This window comes from Parasteatoda tepidariorum, chromosome 9 (assembly GCF_982258835.1).
Source record: "Parasteatoda tepidariorum strain Cologne lab strain chromosome 9, Ptep-v5.0, whole genome shotgun sequence".
Classification (NCBI taxonomy): Eukaryota; Metazoa; Arthropoda; class Arachnida; order Araneae; family Theridiidae; genus Parasteatoda; species Parasteatoda tepidariorum.
The window spans coordinates 78,301,892-78,322,433 of NC_141763.1; the positions used below are offsets into that span (position 1 = coordinate 78,301,892).

The window sequence follows — 20,542 nt, forward strand, 5'->3', positions numbered from 1 at the left end:
CCAAATAGAGCAAATATCCATCATTAGTTTATTTGTGAATATTAAATATGAGGGTTTAAAGGATATTTACAATTTTTTTCTTTGTCTCCACCTTTTTGACAGTTGCGTTAGGTCGGGTAAGAAAGTGCCTCTTAATGCCTTAGTTTTGATTGCTAACATACAAAAATAATAATAATAATAATAAATAAATAAAAATTTGAATCTGTTTTAAAATTTTTATTGCTGTATGTATCCTAATGAGATGCTTTAAAATATTACTACTATACTAATTGCCAGTACAAATTAGCATCCAGGTGGCCTTAAAAAGTTAAAATTTATTTGTGTAAAATATTTATTTAAAAATGAAATTAAGGAAAGGAAACCAAATTTTCAATAAGCTTTTCATTTTATTTTTGTTTTCTGAGTATTAGGCCTATTGCATGATTGTTGTTGAGATATTTTGAATGTGAAGATATGCATTTAATTGTTTTTTATTAGCTACATAACATATGGACTTTGTTAAAGTTTTTTTTTTATGGTTAAAGTGTACATTTAAATTGCTTATCTAAATTCAATTGTGTTAAATGTATTTCATTAAAATTTCATGTTTTTATTTTTAATTCATTTACTTTTAGATTTCATTAAAGGGGTATCATCATTAGGGAAACAAACATTAAATTTTATGAATAAACATTTATTTTAGTTGCTTAAATAAAACTCATATGTCTATTAACTTTCTAAAGTATTTTAGTAGCCCATAATAAGTAATTTTTTGAGAAAGGCAAAGCTTTTCCATCTGATGTCTTACATTTATTTAGACATTTTGTAGTCTGAATTTGCTAGTCAAGATAGTTTTTTTTTTTTGGTGCAAACCCTTATACATATTAAAATATCAACCAGGATTTAATTGTGCCTTTTAAAAAATTTACTTGAGCCCATTGGTAAAATAAGGCATCAGTGTTTGTCTAAAAATTGTTATTTCATTACCAAGATTACTCTTAAATTTTAATAATTTAAAATTATAGCTCACATTGTGTGTTACATTATATAGTGTGTGTTTAATGTTTTGTAGTGGGTGTTTTATACTCACATTGTGTGTGCTTAATGACAGCTATTTTTAATTTTTTTTAAAATTTAATATTAGATTGAGTCATAACTCACAATTAATTTCCTCTTTAAAGTATCCTTAAAGCAAATGAAATATATATATATATTGAAGTAAAACTAATAACTTAATTTAAATTAGTTTCTTTTTAAGAAAGAAAAGCATTTTATTTTATTTTTTTATATGGTCAAATGCAAACTTGAGGATTTACAAAGTATTCAATTGCATCTTTTTCAAACATGTGCAACTAAACAGTTATTTTATAATGAATTTAATTATTAAAAAACTTATCGTAGCTTTTATTTTAAACAAGATTTAAAGTTTAATATTTTTAGATTTTTAATTTGATAAAACTACATTATACTTTGAGCTGTCTTAAGCTGTAGATTTTGGTCTGTACCTATAGATTTAAAAGTCCTATTTAAACTAGATAGTGAACTTCAAGAAATCTTAAATAACTTAACTTACTACTCAAATAATTAGAAATGTTTTGTTTTATGAATTAAACTGTCACTCCACATGGAATGCCCATATTAGATTTAAAAAGAATTCTGCCCATTAATTTCATTTTCTAATTCATAATTTTTTTTATTTTTATTGCATTCAAAGTAGCATTTAGATCTATAATATACATATTTAACATGCCTTCTTTTTTATTATTATAATAGAGGAAGCAATCTATCATTTCTGAACTCGAATAGTGAATGATTATTCTCTGACTTTGTTATTTGTATTTATTTTTTTTTCTCATATTAACCACACAACATCATTTGGTTAAATTATGTATGGAGACTTATTTTTCAGTTATTAGAAAATGTTTAGTAATTAAATTACATCGACAAAAATAAAATTTTTATATTATATCTCAGGGACTTTCTATTTATTACTAATTAATAATTATTTTTTTGATTAAGATTGCCTTTTGCAATTGTCTTTATACGTAATTAGGTGCTGGTTGCTATCAAATAAACAAAGTAAAGAAAGGTAGAATTGTCAGACGCTGCTACTGAAATTAGTTTTAATTAAAATTTCATAATACTTTAATTTTATTGTAATACCTTAACCTCATACCTTAATTTTGATAAATGACTGCAATTCTCATTTATATTAACTGTGGAGTATGTAGTTAAAACGTTTGGACTTTACTGATAGCTCGATTCGGGCCTATACTCGATTAAAATTCCCTTCCCACCATTTCTCAGGAAAATATTAATGTTATTATTAAATAATTGATAATTTAAGATTTTATGTTATTGTTTTTTTATGTATGATTAAGGTGAAAACACTTAAAATAAAAATTACTTTTTTTAATTAAAAGAATAATGTTGTCGTTGTTATTTATGCCATTTGCCAATATCAACAAGCTTGCTAGGAAAAATGAAGCGAATTTTTAAGGCAGAGGGTGTGTTTCTTGTTTTTTCAGTGGTGCTATCTATAGCCAAGACTATGATTTCAGCCATGCACACGTCACAGCCTGTTTTACAGGGAAGACTACCCTCCTCCATTTTTTCATCCACAGATCGTAATTTTAACCTGAACCAAAGAATGATCAATTTTCATTTTTGTTCTCCCAGTGGTATTGATTTGTTATGGAAACTTGAGGACTTAGTGATCTCGACAGATTTGCTCCAATCAACGCGCGATTAATACGCGGGGATTCGTCGGCCTGCGATATTCGATTTCTTGTTCTCATGAACACGAGCCTAACGTCCTACCAAACGGGGTATTCCGATCCAAACAAAATGATGATAATAATAGCATTAAGTCCTTCACGAAGTCAAATTCTTCGCAGTACTTGATCCAGAAGTTCCCCTGTCTTCTGGAGTCTTGGATTCAAAATTACAAGGCAGTTGAACATAAAAAATATAACTTTGCGAAATATTGATTATATAAAAAAATCCATTGCAAAAAAAGAACCATATATCAATATCTCATGCACACTCGCGAATTTTTAAATATCTTATGACGACAAAAAAAAAAGTTTAGTGAAAATTCAAGTTGTGCATTAAATTCACCCGCATGTAGTATATTTTAACATAATATTATAGCTATATAAGTTTAGTTTGCAATTTGTTAAAAGATAACTTTTAGTAATTCATTAATTAAAAATTAATTTTTAACTTACAAATTTCAGAACAAAACTTACTGTTATGTTTATTAATCTTACCTTTTCTATAATTTCAATTATTTTCTTTATTCTTTTTCAATAGTTTTTTTAAATATGTCGGTTCAACACATTAAAATGTGATTAATCAGGTTTCTAATAATTTAAATAATTGTACTAATATTCATTTAAGTAATATTTTTGTTTATCTAATTATTAATACCTGTCTAAATAATTTTTAACAGGTCCAGATTTTTTTCTCTCTCATTTATTCTGCAGAACATAATTTTTAACTTGTTAGAGTTATCAAAGTTTTGAGATTTCAATTCTTCCAAAAAAAAATTTTTTACTACAACTCCACAGTCCATATGAACTCACTTAACTATTTTATGTAATAAAAGAAATGCATGATGCATGAATATTGTATTATCTATTATAATATTGCATTATCTTCTTTCCTATTATGTTATGTTTATTATGTATTTTGTTTTTTCAAAACTAAGTACGTAATTTTATAATTGTTTTCTAAAAAAAAAGTATTTTATAATGGGGAGTATTACTTTATACGTAGTATTATGCATGTTGAAAGTGCTCAGTATTGATTTTAAAAAAAAATCATAGCATATAATAAGTGCAATAATATTTTTCTAATAATAATGGAATTTGCAAAATTGTCTATTTTTTAATGAAATATTTTTAAACCTATCCATCTTGTAACAAAGTATTGAAAAAATTGAGCCGAAGGTGAAGAAAACTGAGATGGGCTCAATAGGCCTTGGCCCTCTATGGGCTGTTGCGCCACTGAATTTAGTTTTAATTAGTTTAATTTCCAAAATATTTTTTTTTAATTTTTTTTACATTAAATAATATTTATCTTTGGAACAAAATTGTTAATTTATTATTGAAATAAAAAATTATCAATTTTAATCACGTTAGGGAAAAAAAGAGAAATCTAAAGAACTCTGTTTTGTCCAACTTTATTCCACCTTTTCATGTATTTTCAAATTAAATTTGAACATTTTAAAAGTTACATAATTTAGTAACAGCTATTAACCGTTTAAATACCAGTGGTCTATTTTTGGAACGCATGTCTTTTTTACAATGTCAAGGACTGATAACTCAAATCTTTAATTTGTAACGTCTACAATTGGAAAAACTTAATATTCATATAAACCAAAATGTATTAATTATAGAAAATTTTACATCATGTGATGTATGTCTTGTTCTGAAATCAAATAGCTGTTGCATTTTTTAACAAAATTGGTAGCTAACTGAAGAAAATTTCCATTTAGTTTATATGCAAATGTGATCTCCTACCATTGTGCTTTTTCCATTAGTGTGAAATAAATCTCCGGCAGGTAAACGGTTAATAATGTTTGTTATGCATTTTGCTTAACATTTACAGGCCTAGTATTGTTAGTAGGCGATTATTATTATTATTTGTAAATGATTGAATAGAATTTTGTTTCAGAAACAGGTAATTATATAAATTTTCTTTCGCAATAAATATATATTTATATACATAAAAACTGTGTATTGAATTTATAGAATAATATGTTAAGAGGTCAAAATATAGAAGCTGTTGAAGTGTTAATAATAGAAATATAGATAATTTCTGACAAATTCCACCATTTTTATGCAAATATATTTGTTTACACACATCTTGGATTGTGATAGATAGGCTTGTACATATTCTTATAAGGATTGATTTTTATAAAGCGATATTTAAAATTTTTGTGCAATGTCTTATAACAATATACATGGTAAGAATGCGATTACATGAATATTTTATCAGACTAGTCATTAGAAGTTATTTAATCTTTAAAAAAAATTAAGATGTCATTTTACGGGATTTTGAAACTAACTTTATTTCTGAGAATTTATATGGTTATATTTATCGTGTAAAAATTGTTGAATCTCTTCTTATTGTCATGTTTTACTATTTACAAATTATCTGAAAATGTTATCACTATTTTTGGAAATAAATATTTATTTCTGGATATATTTGTTTTACTACTTCTTTTTTATTTTTGTTTTTAAAAAAAACTTTAAAATATTTTATTTTAAAAGTTCATATTTATCAAGGTTTGATTTAAATCAGAGTTTCTTAATCTGTGGGTCCTGACACCAATTAGGGCCGCAGGCTCTTCAGAAGGGGTCGCTAAAAATTTTAGGAATTCTTTATTTCTTTAACACGTTGAATACCATAGGGTTCACCGGTGACCGGCACAGAGTTTGTTCGTAGCGACACCGGGGTCACCGCTGACCTGCGAAGCCAAGATTATTAGAAACATATGATTCGAGCAAATTTTTAATGCTTTTAATTATCTATATATATATATTTCTCTTACACGGCGACAAAAAAAAAGCCTCATTACAACTCCCCGAATGGCAACGCTAGAAAATCGACCTATGATTGCCGCTAAAAATGTCACATGCCAAATCAAGCTGAGGTGGCTCAACATATAGCGCTTTTAAAAACGGTAGCTGAAATAACCAGAGAGAGCATCCTCATCAAATGTGATCTCCTCCGAAATTCACCCTATCAGCTGCAGCAATCTCATACAATTAAGCTAGGCAGAAGTGAGTAGTCTTTGTCGATAGATCTCTATTTTAGTATTTTGTCGAAAGCGCTTTTTTTTCTCACGAATTTAAATATTATTTGACGATTTTTGATATATATCACGAATTTATTTGTTTTATTATTGTTATTAGTTATTCATTGAAAAATGAGTCTCAGTCGTGCTGTTACGCATTAAGATTTTATACTATAGCGCATTTCTAATAGGTTTAACGAATTACATGTCATTTATTTGAATTCAAATTTATTTTAATGACTTAGTATTTACTAAAAAGATGTAATTTTTTTAAAAAAGAAGTTGTTATATGGATTTGAATGATTGTTTTGAATTCTTAGAATTTTGTGCATTTGCAATGTACCTAATTTAGTAGAGAGCGAAGCAAATCATATAAGATTGCGTAGCAATTTTCGGGGGTTGGCGAGCTTTAGCGAGCAGGGGGCGCAGCCCACTAGTTTTATATTATTATCGTTACTAAAATGGTTTGAAGAAATTAATGCAATACATACTGAGAAAATTGTTTTGGCCAGACGGGCAAGTCAGGTAAAATTAGCTTGGCATTCAACGTGTTAACTTATTATAATAATTTTACAATTAGCAAACATTTTTACGCGAAATATCCGAAAATAGATGAAGATAAGAATACACAGGCTATGAAAAATGTTTCGACTCAGTTTTATTATTTTATAATATTTTCAAATTTGTTATGTGGTTAAATTTTCGTCGTCCTAAAATTAAAAAAATAATGTTAATGATTTCAAATTGTAATAGTATATAACGGTACAAGTGAGTAACTTGACAGTTTCACGCGTTTGCCGGATTTGCGAAATACTTATGGGGTCCCCCACACCAAAAAGTTTAAGAAACCCTGGTTTATCTAATAAAACACGCCTTAAAAAGAACATTTATCATAACAAATATTTACAAAATTTTATTAATATTTTTTATACTTTAAAAATAAATTCCTTATTAAACAAACAGTATCATCTTTACTCAAGTGTGAATTCTGATCTAGGTAATAAATATATACCTCATATTGCGACTTCTTTTTTTAAAAAAAAGTATAAATTTTCAAGTAATTTACATAAACTCTTAAAGCGTTTTTCATTTGCATATCTTATCTTTCAGTTCAGCTGTTAAAATCCATGAGAACGTATGATAGATTTCCCATCGTTTAGTGAATAAAGACTAAGAGCTTTAAATACTTAAATCAGTTGTAGTTGCCGAAGTTGAATTTAGAACTATGCGAGTTTACGGGACATTGATTTTTATTGGTTGCGTTGCAACGGTAAGAAATGCATAATGATTTTTTAAATAATATTCGTATAGTTAGTTTATATTCACTAGTATTATAAGTGCTTAATTATTTTTCGTATAAAATAGTTAGTTTTTGTTTTTATGGAAATCATTTGAGAAACACGTTAAAATTTATTAAAAACTTCTAAAGTATTGACTTGAAATTTCTAAAAATCATTAAATTCGGATGCAATTATTAAACTTACTGGTCTTGATCAGTTTCCAAAAATTTCATATGATTATAGTTTAAAAATGTGGATCTTAGAATATTCCTGTAAAACATTAAAAGCTCTATTAAGTATAATCAATATTTATAGTAAAGTTGTTTTAAAACATTATGTGTGCAGTGCGCAAGATAAAGAATCAGCACTCGGAATAACTTTTGATCTAATAATTGGATTTTAACATGCCATGACTAAATCTTAATGACTCCAGAGCCTAGCCTTAAATATGCTTATTAATTAGTGCAGACGATATTTTAAGTTACCAAATCGGGGGCAAAACTTACTCCATTTATATAAACAAACTTTTTTTCCACGGATTCGAAACCTTGCTGGTAGCTGTAGTCTGGAAAACTATTAGTCCCACTAATTTAAACAGAAGAGGGGTAAAAAGTGGAAGCAATATCGAGGGAGAAACCTTTCATGATAAATTCTGTTTCAAAATTTAAAGTTTAAGCCATAAAATTTGAAACACTGGAGAAAAAAAATTAAATATCAGAATATGATCAAATCAATCCAGAATTACTTCTCCAATGCGTAATCCTGCCATAATATGTTTGCATTTTGATAATAAGTTTTCAGTATTTAAAACTCCATGGTTTATTCTAAGTTTATCTAAACTCGTTTTTCTGTATAATTTGAAAAAAAAAAAAGGTTTTCAGCGTATAAAACTTCATGGTTTATTCTATGTATACCTAAAATCATTTTTCTCTAAACTTTAAACTATTGGTGGAGATAGAAAAGAATTTGCCATGAAGGAATTCGCCTGCGGTATAGCGTCTTCATAACGCTGGTAACTCGTCTCTTTCTGTCCAAACGATGTCAAGTGATGACGAGTTAACTCGTCGTTGCACTTTCAATGTCGAGTTAACTCGCCATCGGTCAACATCGAAGCATGAAATCATTATTTAGAATGTTTTACTTAACTTTATGGTGAATTACAAAATAATAGTCTGTGGCATGACATTGTTTCCGTGAAAAATTGCCGGTTAACATAGTGTTCGTGTTAATTTTACTTTTTGCGTATTAAATCGTATCTTTGAAACTATTTAAGTGAAAGAGGTTTGATCATAATTATAAAACTCGTTTGTCTAAAGATAATTCAGTTTGCATTTTAGAAAAAGTATTATTCAGCAATTAATTAATTTTCAAAATAACTAATTTCAAGAATAAAGAATTACGTTTCTCTGGTAACTATTCTCAGCGTTTATAACATTTCTTTTTTGTAAGCCACAATTCAGCTTAATTTATTCATTTTCAGCATATGCATACATCAAGAACAAATTCATAATGTTAAATACTTCGTTCTTCACATTAAATTTTTTTTTAAAAAAATAGCTTTATCTTTATTTTAAAGTTAGCATAATAACACAGCTGCTATTGAACTTTTTTTTTTTTTATAATGCAAGAATTCCGCAAAAAGAAGATCAATCCTCTAGGGGTCCCTTACCGAAAAGAACTGGGTACCTCCATCTTAAGTTATTATAGTGCAAGTTATAACATAAGTTATAATGTAGTTTAGCAAAGTTATTACTGTATTTCTGTTACGTAAGTTAAATGCAAAACGCCAAAAAGAAAGGTTGATCAATGATTTATTTTTTTCTTTTTATTAATTTTTTATAATTTTTCTCTTAAATATGTCTATGATGAATGCAAAGAAATTCTTTAAAATTTAAAAAAATATTTTTTTAAAGCGCTAATTCTGTTTTATTATTATTAAATTTTCATTTTTAAAAAGAAAAAAGAAAAGAAAACTGATGTCGCATGTTTGCAACAGTTACTTCAGTCTGTTAGGTCAAGTTTAGCCTCTATGATTATTCCTCGATAAATTATGCCTCTATAAAATTGGCGCAAAACGTCAATATCAATAAAAGCCACAGTTATAAGAAAAATTAAAAGCGTTTACGGTCTAATATTTTAAAACTTACTCTAATGCTGCATTATCTGGGCACATAAAAATGTGCAAAAAAATCGAATTAAGACATTGTTTTTGCTAATTTTTATCTAGGTAAAATAATGTCTCAAAACTAGCGATTTTCAAAAAAGTTTAATTCCTTTTAAAATATTTTGGTTATTTGTCTGTTCTAAAAGACCAGATAATACTTCACAGATAATTTTATATATAGTATAAAATTATAGCTTTGATTTAAGTGCAAGGCACTTAAACTGTGGCTTTGTTTATTTTACTTGGTGAAAGAACTTCGAAAAACAATGTTAAAAGCTCAGAGGAGTTGTTGCCTCTTATTACCCCTCTATAATCTTTGTTAATACTACTTTAAGATTAAATGAGGTACATACAGAACACATTGAAATCAAGGAAAAACTACTGCTTTTATTTCAGGCTCTTGCGTACACATCTTGTACCAAACAATCTGATTGTGAAGAAGATGAATGCTGTTTAGACAACCTATTTTTTAAACGTCCTTGGTGCACTCCGAGATATGCTGCAGGTAAGCATTTTTTTCTTTTTAATTTTCATGAACGACGAGTAATTCAAACAGATTGAAATTCGAAAGCAAATTATAATAACGCTTTTAAATGCTCTTCTAAATAATTGATTTTTTTTTTTTGTTAGTTATTTTTCGTGGAGCAAAACAAAATTCTTTTCACTTAAAATACATTCAATACAATTAAATACAATTTAAATCTAGTCTACTTTAACATTAAGTATCCATGATTTTTCTTTAAAAATTATTTCATCGTGGCCTCTGCGGTTTCTGCTGTTTCAGAAATACTTAACCTCACTTTCCACTCACAATTCACAAAAACTATAGAATGAAAAAGTATATATGTTTAGAAAAATGTTTAAGAACCATTCTGATATGAAATATTCATGATGCGGACATAAGTTTTTGATTTAAACTATATCTGGTGTCAAATCTAAGTTTTTTTTCGTGACTCTTAAAGTAGTTATTATTCTATTTGTGCCTAACAACCTCTTAATTAAACGGTTCCTTTTTTTTATTTTATTTATTATTATTATACTTCTCGTTCTCGTGAAAATGACGGGGTGAGATTTCGCCAGCTATTTCTCGCTCCCGTGATATTGACGGGCTGGAGTGTTCAGTAGTAACGCGCCAAAAAGAATAAAACTAATTCATTTCTTTTAACACTAATTCAACACCTGATGGCAGTACCAGGATATTTTTAAGGTGATTGTAGATAATTAGTTTATTTTAAACTAGTTGCAGCACTAATCAAATACGTAATACAAATACAAAAGCCAAAAAATAGGCACTTTTATGACCGTTTTCTCGAAAATTAACCGTTCGTTAAGGGGTTAAGTGTATAAAAGTGTTTTGTTATAGGGATTTGTTTTATAAAAACCATATATTTTTAATCATAATACTTAAATTAACAATCGAAATAATTATATTTGGGTCAAAATTCAAAACACTAGGTTTCTTGAAAGCTAAAATGAAAAAAAAATTCCATTTGGTACAAGCAGGTAATATTTTTATGCATATACCTCTTTTTGCAGCTTGGAAAACTATTGATAGTAGATTTTAGATTTTTTTCTTCACTTTTTTACTTCTTTGTTTGAAAATATGCGAGTCTACTTTTTTAAATTTCGTACTAGTTTTGGAATTTTCCATGTGAAGGAAAGATTGATTGCAGTAAGTGTTTTAACTTTTTGCAGAAATGAAAAAGACACTTTTGGACCCCAATGTAATATGTGCGTACCGTTTTTCTTTTACTACACAGCCTCTGAAATTCAGAGACTGTAATAATAAATTCATTAATTAAATTGATCACATTGGAAAAATATTCTTGGTTTCGAGACTTAAATTTAGACAGCTATATTCGGCATTCCTACAATATCAAACTCCTATATACGACATTTTATTTCGAAGTCTATCACAAAGCCCTCCCTAATATTTCTGATGAATAAAAAAACGCGAATTATTATTGATTTGAATTTGGCCAAATTAGATACAAGTTGAGTTTTTTTTAATAATTAATCATTTTGCCGGTATAAAAGAGAAATTTTTTTTCCTCAATTTTTTGTTCATACCGGAAATTTGACAATTGTTTAATTTCATCCTCGTAAAAATTAGACGTCTGCAACTCCCATCGTTACACATTTTTTGAATTATTATTCAAAAACGTTATATGTGGCCATCAGCCATTTTCAAAAACGTCTCGACACACAATTATGATTATTGTTTAATTTCGTCCCAGTTAAAATAAGACGTCTTAAATGCTCATTGTTACACATTTATTATTATTACTAGCCGCTAAAGGCGGCCAGCTGTCCGCCACGCTAACGGTTTTCACAAATAAAGCTTTTTAAAACATAGCAGGAAATCTGAAAATTTGTGGACAATTAAAGTGTTCCTGTCCTGCAATTTTGTCTTCATATCCAGTTCTGTTGCAGATGTGTTATAGCTCTTGAGGATGTTTGAAGATGTAACTTTGGTATGTTAACATAAGGCTTATGGTAACCTAAGGCCTATGGTAATCTAACCTATAATATAAATATCAGGTGGAGACTTGCTTTTTTTTTTAAAAAAAAAAAAAAGGCCTCAGAAATTGTAAAAGCATAATACAAAAGTTGCTTTCGAAATCATCATTGGCCAATAGGTGAAAACCTCTTCTAATCTTTGACGTTTCTCTGATACTTCTTGGGCTCTAGAATTGCTTGTCGAAATTCGGTCATGTTCCATCCTTCTTTGACGTTCCACAGATGTTTCTTGGGCCCTTCTTCTTCTTTGAGAATCTCTTAATATCCTTTTCTTTGACAAAATACAAAGTTTTTTGGAAGGCGGTTCTGCCATGTCATGTCAGTAATCGGGTTTTTAAGAAGTCAACGAATACTTTAGAACATACTATGAAAGCAAATCATGAAACTTCAGTATTAAAATCTAAGTGCTTACCTGCAAACTGAAACTTTCTGAAATAACTAATTACATTTAATAAAAACTGTTAAAATAAAGAATAGAAAAACCAAAGAGATCCAAGGTAAGTGTGTTCGTTCCTTCAAAAACAATTAAATTCCTATTTTATATATTATATGGCTACAACGCTCAAGAAAAAAAACTAAAATGCTAAATACATGAAAAGAACACAAAAACGGGAGAAAATATACTTGAGGGTGCCCCTTGGCGAAATCGGCGACTTATGTTTGGCGTCTTACTTGGTTGCCAGAACTCCGTGGTAACAGGAATAGCGGCCAAAACATAGTGATATTTCAATGAAACAATTGAAAATTTAAGCAAAGCTTTTTAAAATTGCAGTGAACAGAATAGAATCAAAATTAATAAACCCACTATAATGCATTTTGAATCGAAACAAAAATTAATGGAGTAAGCACAGAAAGAAAAAGAGAAAAATAACTCACTTCTTCATTAAGTTTGAATATCTTCAGATTTTGGAGCACAGAATTCTCCAATTGCAGTTAGGTACTGTCTAAACTACGATCCCTTTCTAATAGATCTTTTTATGTTGGGAGCATTTGAACCTTTCACACGACCCATTCAAATCCATCTGATCAATCTTTACGTTCAACCAGAGACATCTTTCCCACAAACAGGACATTTATATCTATTACTAATTAAACCTTCATTCATACACCAGTCAACCACTACTTTTTTTCCTTTGTTATTCAAATCGTACAGAAACTTAAGATTTGTCTTATTGACAGTATTCATTTTTAGTACCAGAAGCAAAAGTAACCTTACCAGCCAGTATCCAAAGTAGAACTAACGGATCTCTGAAATTACATTTAAAAACATCGCTAAATTCTTAACCAATCAGAATCACGATTAAAATCTAAACCAATCAGAATAACGATTGGTTTTCAACATCGCCCAGCTTGGCGATCAACCTCGATCACAACTTGGCGGGGGCACCCTCAAATATAGTCTACCCCAACAACGAATTAATTTTTTATGATATCAATTTCTATTTCTATATAATTTTTTATGGTATCAATTTCTATTTCTACATTGCTACAAAAATTATCGTCTTCGCTTAAAAAAAAATAGAGCGTGGAAAGAAGAAGAAAAACTTATTATAAAAATTATGAACAGCGACAAATAAATCAAAGCAAAGCGTTCTATTTACGTATGGAATATGTTGCCACATTTTTAATACAAAAGTTAAACTTTTCTCCACTTTGATAAATGTAAACAAATGCGAACCTTACAATTAAATTATTAATTCCTTCGTATATTATTGGTTTAAGTTGTCGAAACTTAATATTTCAATTGTAAGGCTCGCATTAGCATACATTTATAAGAGATATGCATTTTTTAATAGTTTTTTTAATATGGCTCTTATTTGAAGACGAAAAAGCATAGATTTTCTTACAAAATGACTGATAACTAAAAAACTAATCCAAATTTTTGAAAAAGAAAAAAAATACTTCTTCATTATGTCAAAACACAATTTTGTGTCAAGTTTCGTGCCTGGGTGAGGCTTCTGGGGCGATATATTGTGATTACAGACAGACACACAGCCGCTTTTATTATTATGTATAGATTTATAAACGTCCTATGTGACTTTCAACCTTTTCTAACAACGTCTCGACGGGGAATTATGATTAATTTCGTCTCCGTTTGAAGCGCCCACTATTACACATTTATTGTTATTATTTGTATTTAAAAATGTCATTTGCGAATTTCAACCATTTTTAAAATCGTCTAGATGGGCCACTATGATAATTGTTTAATTTCATCCCCGTTAAAATAAGACGTCTGAAACGCTCATTGTTACACATTAATAAATTTCGTGTATGACTTCTAATTATTTTCAGAAAAATCTCGACGGGTCACAGGTTGAAAACTCCTTACTTTAATTCATCTTTACACAATGGCTTAATTTTGATCTGTTGATTAATTATAATTTCTACATTCTGAACTCCTCTAGAATTAATCACTGTAATATCGTTATTGAAATGTTTTCTTTCGTACATTTAGGTAGTCGATGTCCAACTGCATCAATTTATAAAGAGGAAACTGACTTGTTTTATTTTTCTTGCCCATGCGTCAAAATGTATGAATGTCTTGGCAAAGAAACGACAGAGGATGGAGTAAGTATAAGAAAGAATAACACATTTATATTGTGGCGTTAACTACCACTTTAAATATTAAATACCAATTCACTAGTATATAAGACATGTTAACTTGATTCTATCTAGAGAGGTACGTATTGATAGATGAAGGTTGACATAGTCGATAATTAAATCCCTTCAATATGTTTATGACAGACAGGAAAATAATCATAAGTAATAGTCTAATATAAATAAGAATTTTGGAAGTATACAATTTCAGTATGGAACAAAAAGTAACTATTGCCATTTTTATTGTAAAGAATATAACTATCGTCACTTTTTCGTGGAAACATATTTCGTCAAAATTAAATAAATATTTCTCCGTTCTATTGTTGTTGACGTATGCCTATTTAGGCAGAGGGGGTGCGAGAGTTATTGTTTTCCAGTGGCGCCATCTATGGCCAAGAATTCGACTTCTGCCACACCATACGTCACACCCGTTTATAGGGCGGACCCATTCATCCACAGATCGTAATTTTGACCTGAATCAGAGAACTATCGATCTCCAATCCAGTACCCCCAGAGGTGTTGATTTGTTATGGGAACATGGAGGACTTTTGCGACTCGACAGATTTAACGTGCATCAGTCACTTTACTACACGGGGAGTCTTCGGCCGGCGGGGTTCGAACCCACAAACTCTCGGACATGGGCCCAGCGCCCTACCGACCAGGCTATCCCGGCACACACAGCAGTTTCTTATTGATTAGAATGAGTACTTTGATGAATTACTTACTCAGCAATTGGATACCTGAAAATAACGACATCGCAGGTAAGTCGTGGCATTTGTCGATTCACAAGCCAATCAGGTTCGACACACACAAGTGACATCGCTTACAGGTAAACAATTAAATCCGATTTAAATCACATGGTTAGGCGTAATCATTTCATTTCTTCTTGAGTTGCAAGTCCAAGTACCAAAAGAAAAAGCAACTCGTAGTGCCTTAAGTATCTAACTTTTCTAAAATTCACTCAATCGTGGGCACTATATAGGTAAGTTAATGTCACTATAACAACACAAAAAGGTCAAATAGACCAAAAAGGTATATTAAACCCGTACCCAAAGCGGTATTTGAACATGAAACAACAATAACATGTTATTTTTTCAGTAGAGTTGATAAATGTAACTGTGATGTATTAAGGCAAATAATGATGTGATCTATTTATAATGGAGCTAAAAAGAATAACGACAGCAATGCATGGCTGGTTATTTTTATAGCTCTTACAAAATTTAAATTGTATTTTAAAAGGTAATTCTATATTTAAAAGCTCAAGTTTCAGTTTCTTATGAGAAAACGGTAACTTTAAATTAAATTTTCTTCAAAAAGCATGTTTTTTTACTCTTTGACTTAGTAAGTTAAATTTTTTACTATCGGGATAAATGTGGGGTATTTCGTGGTTTTCTTTTCAACGTAACACAAATATGAGTCAGTTTTACTGAAAAAGTTACTTGCGAAGATGAGTTTGCCTTAAACGTTCATCAAGACGTACTTTATTTCTAAGATCCGGAATTAACATATGAGCTAATCCCCTGTGTTCTTTTCAACGTTATTAATAATATTGAAATTCCATCCTACTATTTTATTTTTATTACCTTCGTTGAACGACCCATGCACTTTTGGGTTTAAGATCACTATTGTTCTACTCCGTCACCTTGTAATTTTGAACCCTATCCAGAAGACAAGGGAACTCCAAGATCAAATAGTGGGAGAAATTTGCCTTTATGGAGGACTTTTTGATGGAACTAACCCTCATTTCCGTTACATGGAGAGGAAAACTACGAGAACCTCCGTGGTTAGCCTGACGGCTAACCACGAGAACATCCCACGGCTAGCCTGACGACATTGTGATCGGTGCGAACCGGATGCGGAATTCGCATTGATCAGCCATCGCTGGGGTACGAATCTGGTTCACCTCATTGGAAGACAAGCGGTCTATTCCCTGAGCCGCTACTGCTCCCATCCGACTATTGAAAAATTTAAAAGCTTGTATTCATCTAGTTCCCATTGCTCATAAGTTACATTAAGTGGCATAAATAACACCTACCGCAATACCCACGGTACGTGGGGAGCTTACGATTCAGAAATAGTACACTATTACAGTAGTGTACAATTTGCAGCAAACGGCTGCCTGAACATAATAAAAAAATTATTATAACTTTTTTTTTTGTTGAGAAAATAAAAAATGTCGAAAATTTTGAATTGCGCATTTTTTAACGAGCCAAATCCAAATCAAACCTGTTTTTCGATCGTTTTTTTTTCCCGGTTGTTATCGCAGCGAAGTTTTAAAAATCTCAATATTTTAATTACGAGAAAATGAATTACGTGATTTCGTGATACGTGAATTTCGAGTTTTAGTAATGACTTTTAAAGCTCTTTATTTGTGTCCTGTTTATAGTTAATCTAAGTAACTTTTTAATCTTGTTTTAGGAGATTATTATCGGATTTCCACGTGTTTTTTAAAAATGCATACATTATAACCACTCGCGAGTTTCGAATTGTGCGAATGGTAATCATTTCTGACGTGCTTTATTTGTTCATTATTGTACTGTTTTTTAATTACATTCTTTCTCTAAGCACTCTCTAGCTATTATTTCTGAATCGTTTCTTGAAGTACTAACATCTAAGTTTAACTTATATATTATATTTAGTTTGACTTATACTCTGTCTCGTTGACTCTTTTTTCTAAGTATTTTTTTCTCTTGTTTTTTCAGTACTTATTGCAAAGCATTTCCCCATGACTTTGTAAATCCCGATATTTTTAATGTGTATAAATACGGCACTTAGCGCATTTAAATGCGCCCTTTATTTGTGCCGCAAATAAAAGGCACACAAATCTAAGAGACATCGCAAAGCTAAGAGTTTTTCTTATCGTTTTTTTTAACAGTTATTGCTACACTTTTTCAAGAGATTTCGAAAATCTTGATATTTTTAATCTGGTATTATAACGATTTTTGAATCAGGTATTTTAATCATTACTTTTGACGTGCTTTATTTGTACCGATTTCATCATCAATCCAAGTTACCAAATTAAATAAATATTAAGTCCATCATTAAGAGCTGTTTCTGTAACTAAATCTTTCATCTATCACATTATGCCAGATTAGATTTTAACGAATTTCTTCCATAGTTTGTCTAATGAACTCCTCTAGCCATTTGTCTGAACCCGTGGTGGTCACCATGGTAACGAGGTAAAACTATTTCAAGTAGGGGTGTGGGGTCGACGAGAAAAGGCTAATCTTCTTCTCTGGTCTCTTATGTTTGTCCTTGAGTGAAGAGAAGCTACCCTCGCTATTCTTGTTCCCATAGAAACAGACTTTGTGTAAGGGGGAGTTCTTACTGTAGACAAACTATACATATATTTTTCAATACGATTTAGAGAGCCGCGATGGCTCAGGGGATAGAGCGTTCGCCTTCCAATGCGGCAAACCGGGTTCAAATCTCAGTCGATATGAATTCCGCATCCGGCTTGCACCAACCACAGTTCTGACGTGAAATATCCTCAATGGTAGACGGATCATGGGTTAAAGTCCTCTTGCCGTCAGGCTAATCGTCGAAGGTTCTCGTGGTCTTCCTCTCCATGTAGCGCAAATGTGGGTTTGTCCTATAAAAAAAAGTCTTCTACGAAGGCAAATTTCTCCCAATACTCGATCCAGGAGTTCCCTTGTCTTCAGCATTGGGTACAAAATTGCAAGGTTACGGTGTTGAACATTAGTAGACGTAAACCCATAAAATTGGGTCGACTGTTCAACGACATTTATAAAAACGTAAATTAATTTTGCTTAGAGTTAATTGTAAAATATTTGTTCGGTAGATATTTCTACGACTTTTATTTGGTTTTGTATAGCTACTGTTGATATCCGAAACCGACGAGGTACAAGTTTCAATGTTTGCCCGAGCCCGGCAAAGGTTTTGAGCACGGTACAGTAGGCGGGGAAAAAACGGACCTTCTTGAATAACTTTTGATCTAACGATTTGTTCGTCACTTTCCAGGACTGATGGTTCTGACTCTATGTAATGGTTCGATGGGGTGAACTCCAATCTGCTAATTAATAAGCGCAGTAAAAAAGTCGTGTTTTTAATATACGACTTCTCAGGAACTATTTGATCGATTGTTACGGATCGATAACAATAAGGGGTCCAAACTTTCGATCGCTCTCCAGATCAAACTATTGAGACCAAATTTCCCAAATTGCGGCTACTTTTTATATTTTGAGGGTGAAAAATCCGTATCCATAAAAAAAATTTTTATTTTGAGAAAATGCATTTTTCTGTCTTAGTTCAAAACTTAAAATATTGTTTGCATTAATTAATTACCATATTTGAGATCACCCTTACAAACCATTTAGATTGATGGCTAGAACGTGAAGATCTGAGCGTTAGAGCAAAAGTTAGTCAGGGTGGTACGTTCTATTTTTGCGTACTGTACATCCTTGCTAAGAATTTCGATTTTTTGGTCGTTTGTGCTCTCGAGTCAAACTTATTAAATTCATAATGATAATATATCATTGCGTTTATACGAATATTTCTCTTTTTCAGGTTACTGTGGTGAGAGATGCTAAGTGTATCATGCCAACCATTTAGAGAGGATTAGACAGAAAATAACTCAGTGTAAAAAGTTGTCATTTATGAAGAATGAAAAATAAATTTGATGTTATTGTTGGGAGAGTTAAATTTTTTCTAAAAGTGCACGTGTTCATCACTAGAAATTACTCCACAATCTTTAGAGTCAGAGGTTCGAGCCCGAGCGTCAACTCTAACCCATCGTACTTGACATAATATTTCTTTCTATAGGGGTTGATAGTCATAATGCGTTTATCTGTCATTTCGTCATATTCTAGAGCAGAGATGGCGAACCAATGGCACGCGTGCCATTTATGGCACCCGACACAATATTTCGGGCACGCCACCGATCACATTTGTTATTACACAAATGGTATTACACCATGAAGCGTATGTAACAATTAAATTAAAACTCACAAAAAACACAAAAAATAATAAGCAATTATTAATAAAAAATTAACAATTAATGCTAAAAAAAAACAATTAATAACCATAAAAAACAAGCTGACATTAAATAACTAGCAAAAAAATTAACAGTCCTGCTTAATCTTACAACCTAATATAGGTTATTTGTCATCTAATCTGCAACAACAGAAGTCACACTGATGCTACTTTAAATTGAATTACGCGTATAACTGAGACATTGCAGAATGTTTTTTTTTTTCAATGTAAATAAAGAGTTTTGAGTTGATAGTATTAAGAATTATTATTTTCCCAATAATCACGAAGTCAAAATTATTTGACGGCACGTCTATGACCTCATCAAAATTTTTTTTAGAAAAAATGGCACGTTGGTGTATAAAGGTTCGCCACCCCTGTTCTAGAGTAATTTCAATGTATTTTTAAGCATTTTTGTACGCTCCATTTCGATAAACATGAAATAAATTAAGAAAGTACCTTTTAGTACAGAATTTTAGTGTAACCTTTAAAAAAATATTTATTATTTACAAAATTTTTTTTTTTTTACAAAACAAGAAGTATATTAAATTCGGAATTTCTTAAAACAGCTTTTTTTTCAGTGTGATTATTTTTAAAAATTTATTTATTGATTATATGTTGTAATCAAAAAAATCCATACATAGTTAGTTAGAGTTATTTCATAATATTTTTAATCATATTTGTTCCCACCATTTTCTAAAACATAAAGTAAATTAAATGTAAAAGTTTTTTAAACAGTTAGTTCTTATCTCATTTGTTAGATAGTGATATCAGAATATTTTTATGAACTTGCACAAAAAAGAGAGTCTTTCATACAAATACTACGTAATACTTGAGTATAACGCAATTTTATAGCATAATCGTTCAAACTACTTGTTGTTATTAGAAATTAATGACTTTCACAAACAAATATTCGCCCCCCCCCCACACGTAAAAGTGAATTGTATACATTTAAAGTATTCTATATTTAATATTCATTAAATAAAATTAAATGAAATAAATTTTGCAGGATTCTTGCTTGTAACCTTTTAATTTAGGTAAAAAGTGGAAAATACTTACAATCAATGAATGAGAAATCAATCAATGAGATCAATCAATAAGAAAACACGATCAACGCTTTCAGATGTCATTTTTATTCTCACAAAATTCATTTTAACTGCAATAAAGTTAAAATTTTGCACGGCTACCAATAGCACCAAATATGAA

General features: G+C 30.2%; 1 protein-coding gene across 1 annotated transcript; it reads left to right on the forward strand.

The window, feature by feature from the left end:
- Positions 1 to 6,991: 6,991 nt before the first annotated feature.
- On the forward strand, positions 6,992 to 18,997 carry LOC107437987 (toxin CSTX-20). Its single transcript, XM_016050143.3, has 4 exons — positions 6,992 to 7,055; positions 9,626 to 9,734; positions 14,205 to 14,317; positions 18,875 to 18,997. The coding sequence occupies exons 1-4, from the start codon at positions 7,011 to 7,013 to the stop codon at positions 18,917 to 18,919; spliced, it is 312 nt and encodes a 103-aa protein (XP_015905629.2). The 5' UTR covers positions 6,992 to 7,010; the 3' UTR covers positions 18,920 to 18,997.
- Positions 18,998 to 20,542: the final 1,545 nt, after the last annotated feature.